This window comes from Vulpes lagopus, chromosome 6 (genome assembly GCF_018345385.1).
Source record: "Vulpes lagopus strain Blue_001 chromosome 6, ASM1834538v1, whole genome shotgun sequence".
Classification (NCBI taxonomy): Eukaryota; Metazoa; Chordata; class Mammalia; order Carnivora; family Canidae; genus Vulpes; species Vulpes lagopus.
In genome coordinates, this window is record NC_054829.1 from 100,463,454 (window position 1) to 100,469,568 (window position 6,115).

The following is a 6,115-nucleotide window of genomic DNA, read 5'->3' on the forward strand; positions in this document are numbered from 1 at the left end:
TTGCCGAAACTGTTTCAGGGGAAATTCCCTGTCTTCTCCAGACTGACATCCACTGCCTCATTCCACTCATTGGGGAAGAACATGAAATTGGCTCATCTGTCCAAGTGGATGAGCTTTAGAACAGTGAATCCTTTTTCTCAGTCTTCTGGCTGCACTTTGCCTCCGCCCCCCACCCTCCTCCTGTGTCTGCACCATCTTGGGTGCTGCTTGCATACTCCGCTCACTTCAGATTTCCCCACCAGTGTCTCAGGCAAAAATTGACAAATGGGGAGCAAAGGGGCTTTTAAAAAGTAGACCCAGGTGAAACCCATTCAGTATTTAAAGTTTGTTGGTTTAAGATAGACGTGTAACATTTATTCTATCTAGGTTTTGCTAAAGGTCAAATAAACTTGGGTTATCTGTTGCCATTTGTTAGCACAAAGATGACTGAAAATGGTTTATCTTCTGTCTCGGTTTTAATAGGTAATTGTTAAGATAGTTTTCAAAGTTTTGTTTGGATGGTAACTGAGACTGAATTCATTGTGGATATTCAGATCTTTTCCAAATAGGATATAATGCTAATGCATCAAGTACTAAATATATTTGTGCTTTTGACTTCTTACTGCAGAGAAACTAAGAATACTCGAATCTGTTTGTAAACATGTTTTGCCCTTAATCATAAATTTGCTACCTAAAGTTCTTGTATAACAGTTCACAATTGGTTACTACTTAGCTTTCACTGGAGGCTATAAGGTTTCTAAGAGTGAAAGATTCTGCTAAATGTAATTAAGACTCATGAAGAATAAGGAAACCTCTGTATATAAAAAGGTTGGTGAGACATAAAAAAGATCTAAGAATGGGAATGCATTTTATTAAAGGTAAAAGAAGGTAATTTTGTCCTAAATGAGATTGGTTGTTTAAAAAGAAATGGCTTGGTACAAAAATCTGCATGCAAAAGAAAGTTGTACAGTTTTGTGAAGGGAAATCCTTGAAAAAGAATTTTAGATGTGGTCAGAACGGACTAAGATTGATGATGAATGAATTTTTTTTAAAGTACACAGGAATAAGACTAAAATTAGTTTGCTTTCTCTCTGTTCGAAAAGACAACTTTTCTTGAATTGCTGGTTACTCTAGAGAATAAAATAAAGTTTTCTCTTTGCCTACCCAGAAAAAAGTTTCTAGGTTTTGCCTTTATCAGGTCTCTAACATCCCTAATCCTATTTAGGCATGTGCTTTAAAACTTTCTAAGGTTTTAAGGAATGTCTCAAGATTTAATTGGAAATGGAGTCTTTTTGACTCCGTAGGACTTTTATTTAGTATGTTAAGTTACTCTGAAAGTACTGTTGAACAAATGATACACCTTAGGTTACGTTTGGGTAAGTACTATAACTATTCAAGAGATAATATGCAACATCTGAAGTTTTAGTATGTTTTAATATAAGGTCATCAAGTGATATTTTGATCATTGAAATGTTAGGTCACAGAAATAACATTAGATTCCATTTCTAAGTTTTTGTCATTTATAATTGTTATCTCTTGTAAGATGAATTCCATTTTCAAGGAGGTTCATACAAGGGATCGTTAGGACAAATATAGGTTTTAATTTCTTTAAAATCAAAACTGAAATGGGTAATAATTTCCAGAACTAAAATTGCATTCAAATTAAACAAGAATAGTAACATGGAAATAAATAAACCAAAAGGATGATTATAGTTTTGTGACTCCTTGTTTGATCCACTACTGGTTCTGTTTACTCTCCCAGGTTAAAACTTTCTCTTAAGATACCTGATTTACAGAAATATGAAGTATTCATTCGTAAATAAAATAAAGCATTAACTTTTCTCCCTACTTGAACCCTCTGAAATTCAAAAGGTGTCTTAGTAATAAGCATTCTTCCATGGCAATCATAGTTATTTGCATACGTTCTATTCTTTTAACAGGACACCATTGGAAATAATTGGTTATTTTACCAAGGCTTTGACTAAAATGTCATATTTGAGAGACCTGCATAGACTCAGATATGACCAAACAGCTTTAAGGAACGAAAGTTGACTTCGTGAAACCTGGAGCAATAAAGCCCCTTGGAAATGCTGGCCTGATACCTTGCTTAAGGAGCTAAGCTCCCCACAGCCTCACCAAGTGAGTAAAGAATGTCACTCACTGGCAGGTGCAGGAGATACTTCGGGGACCTTGTGAAGAAGAACCTGCCCAAAACTATAGGTATTGCAGGCATGTCTGATGGCAAGTACTTGGCCTGGCTTCTGGCCTGTAGAGGCCACTCAAAGTTCAACCTGGAGATTCCTTACAAAAAGTTCCAGCAAAGCAGATTCTAAAAGACCTATGTGATCAAATCATTATTCTTGCTGAGCTTATGTAAATAATTAGGCCCAGTTTATTAAAACTGGACTTGTTTTGTAGACAGGTCAGTCCTGACTTGGCTACCACTGATTAAGAAGTGAGGATTATAGAAACTTTCAAAATCACATCTTTGCGGATGTTAAATTGTAGCTGATCTTTAAATGAATGTCGTTTGCCTAGCTAGACTTCTTGAGGTAAACTTCAGAGAAATAGCTTTTTTATTTCTACATAATAGCGCATGTACAAGATACTCTATGCTTTTTATCCTATGGGGATAATTAACTAGACCGCATGGGTCTGATTATTAAAGCAACAAAAAAATGGAATTCCCCAGCAACTGTATATACAACTAGCACTTTGACCATTCTGTATGGCTGGGATGACAAAATTGCTCCTTTAAAGCCAGAGCGTACTCTACTGCATGGGGTGAACTATGGACTCGTAAAGATAATGGATGACCCTACTTTTTGATTGGATTGGATGATGTACATGGGGATGCCCATATCTCTTGAGACAAGTTTTCTCCCACTTGTTAGTGATTCCTTTTAATTATAATACTGTTCAGGCTAGACCTCAAACCAAGAGGGCTTCTTGATGGTTTTATCCTTTAGTCATATTTATCCTAGAAGCCACCTCTAAGGTATAATTGTAAACAAGCATAGCCAAGCATACCTTGGGTCTCATGGTAAAAAGAACCTCAGGGCACACTATGGGACAGTAGGACTGCTAGAAGGACTGCAATATAAAATAAACAAAAAATATGCTTGCTGGACAGGACTCTAAATGGTACTTCCCAGGCACTGGATACACTCAACCAATAATTAAATGAAGTCAGAGGACTTCTCAAGGACCGCACCATTAGGGACTATTGCTACATCATTTGGGGTAGGAGGAGTATCCTCACATGTGTTGTTTCAACATTTCGATTAACTCCTACAAGGTGTTCAATTAATAGTGGACATCTGTGATCAATTAAAAGGATAAAAGGTACCATGATCTATTCAAAAAGATTGGTAATTGAAAATCTTATGTTAGTAATCATAATTTAGAACCTAATACTTGTTTTATGTGTATCCTTTTGCATTAACTCCCACGAAGTTTGCTTTTTAATAGTGTAATAGGTGTGGGGGCCATGATGAAATTTTATGACTCAACCAAAGCCTTACTACTCAGCTTCAAGCTGCTTCTCCGCAATACAGGCCCCCCACTCCATACGTATAAAACCTACCATTCAAGCCAATTGTATATGTATAGCCTGCAGTGAGGCTACTATCAATGAAACTTTATACCTCCCATTGCCAACTAATGAATCTCATCTGCCCATCTGCCAAGAGAATGGACTTTGTTTTGCCCTGATATGGCCTATTACACGGTTCCTAAACAATTCTTGGGATTCCCTGCTGTAGGCAAACAGGGATTAGGCATCATCACTCTTGCTTCCCCCACAGCAGCCCATTACCAAGGAGAAATGCCTCATCTACCTACCCACCCCCCCACCCCCGCCACGGATGATTACGTGGTTCTCATATCAAACAGGGAAACGGCGGCTTTAGCTCTCTCCCTCGTGACTCTCCCAGCAGTAGGAAAAGTCTTACATCCTAAGATCCAACAAACTGCTTACTCAGCAGAACCCTGAATGACGGGTCTCAAACGTTAGATGCCCTAAATCAAGAACTAAGTGAGGTCAGGGCAAGACTCCAGAGAATCAGACCACTACTGATTACTTACTACTTCAACATCACTTAGGTTGTAAAGGGTTTCTCCACATGTGCTGTTTTAATATAACTGACAATTCTCATAAGCTCTCACAATTAATACATGACATTCAGGCTCAACTGGACAAAATCAGTCTCTCCAGGATTATTCGATTGGTTTGGAAACTGGGGCAATATTTGATTGGTTTGGAAACCAGGGTCAATATTTCAGTGATTTTTTTTTTCTTCATAGAAATAATTGTTAATTTTCTTTTTCTCTGTTTGCTGGTGCTTATGTCCCTTCATGCCTTCCAACATCTCTTGGGAGCCATACCATGGACCTCCTGACCAACCCCTGAGAATACTCTGCTGTCCCACCTCACACCACCCCTTTTCAGCCTGGAGCAGCCAGACTGGTCATCGTCCAGTTCCCTAATGGTAGTTAGGATTACTCTTCCAGGGGGAGGAAGACGAAGGAACGAGTTAGGGGCAGATGGGGAAAGATAAGGGAAAGGTCCAGAGTCAGGCTTCCAGCAATCTGTGGCCTCCCATAGACCCTGAAAGGCCCCAGGAGTCAGGCTCCTACACATCCCAAGGAAACAGAAATGAACAAAACAAATAAACCGGGCTCCTTAGCTCCAAAATATTAGGGAGTATTCCCCTTTAATGGCTACTAAGTACTCCCAGAAATCCCAGATGTAGAGAAATCTTATGGAGGGCGTATTAACCAGAGAGAGGGGAACACCTTGTTTGTGCTCAGGATATTTACAGAGAAACATTTTGTTGGTTACAGGTCCCCCATGTTTGTTCTAAATATAGATACATTTACAAATCCACTCTGATGCTGACAAGAAATTTACCAAGTTTCTGGGACAGTTTCTTATAAAAGACAGACAGACCACCAAAGCCCTCAGCGGCAACCCTGCCGGGTCCCCTGTCGCTGCTCCCTCTGCTTAGTACATTTCCACCTAGCGCTTCGCTCACTCTGTCCTCTGCGAGATTCATTCTCGGACTCCGTGGGACGAGAACCAAGCTCTCCCGCAGCAGCAGTGTCTGCTTAGTGCCGTACAACTATACTTTTCAAAAAGTCCGTATTGATAGAGATCCGCCAACGTTGCGAATGTTGCATTCAGTGACTTACGTCTTGAGCGCCTAGGGATACAATGCAACAAGACAGGCTAGTCCTTGCTCTCAGGGAATATACAGCGAAGCGGCAGAGGCAGTTAGGTGCAGTTAGGTGCAGTTAGTTAGGTGCAGTTAGGCAAAACGACCACCCCTGAGGAGTGCCGGTAACAACCGTCCGACCGGGCTTCCCGGGGCCGGGCGGGGAGGCGCGGACAGGCCAAGTCAGTGCAGCGCCGGCGGCGTGGAGGTCCTACGCGGGAGCCAGCCTGAGATGCACGGTTAGGCGATTACAGCTGGAACGTGTCTCCTCCTCCTCCTCCTCTGGTCCTTCCCCGTCGCTTACACAGAGGGGACACCGTGGCACAGAGCCAGTAAGCGGCCGAGATCCTAAGCAGCGGGGCCCTGCTCTCGGCCTGGCCTACCTACCTGTCGTTGAGCGGACGGACCCGCACGCACACCGCGACAGCCCCTTCCTCCGCCATCCCGCCAAGGCTGACTCCAAACCAACTAGCGCAGCTCAACCTCCCCCGCTTCAGAGCGCACGGGCCGCCCCGCCTTTAATTTTAAAATTTCCGAAACGCCGCGTCTGATTGCGTCGCGGCCTCATGACGTCATGGGTTGTTCCACTGCGCGCGGTGCGGGGGGCGCGAGGCCGGCGGCGCGTCTGTGGGTCAAGGGTGGGGGGGTCGGGTAGGAAGCCGCGGAGAGGGATGCGGGAGGCCCGCGGAGCGCGCTCCTCCGGCGGGGCAGGGGCAGCTGTTTCCCGCTAAAAGCCCCTGAAGTGCAGGCCGCCGTTTACGAACTCCTCCTCCACCTCACCCTAAAAGTATTTGCGATCCGTAGGACAAATAAGGCAGAGAATTTTTTCACCAATAGGTGTTAGGTCCTTTAAAGAATCCACTTTTTTTTTTTTTTAAATTAAAGACCCCTCGAACGACAAGAACTGAAGTCCCTGCACT

At 42.7% G+C, this 6,115-nt stretch overlaps 1 protein-coding gene across 5 annotated transcripts in view; it reads right to left on the reverse strand.

The window, feature by feature from the left end:
* CENPE (centromere protein E) overlaps window positions 1-5,696 on the reverse strand; it is an 80,917-nt gene extending 75,221 nt beyond the window's left edge. For all 5 annotated transcript variants that reach the window (XM_041757725.1, XM_041757727.1, XM_041757726.1 and 2 more), the window contains exon 1: window positions 5,583-5,696. In XM_041757725.1, the coding sequence (XP_041613659.1) occupies window positions 5,583-5,638 (56 nt within the window). In that variant the 5' untranslated portion in view covers window positions 5,639-5,696. The remainder of the gene's footprint in view (window positions 1-5,582) is intronic.
* Between the last annotated feature and the right edge of the window lie 419 nt (window positions 5,697-6,115).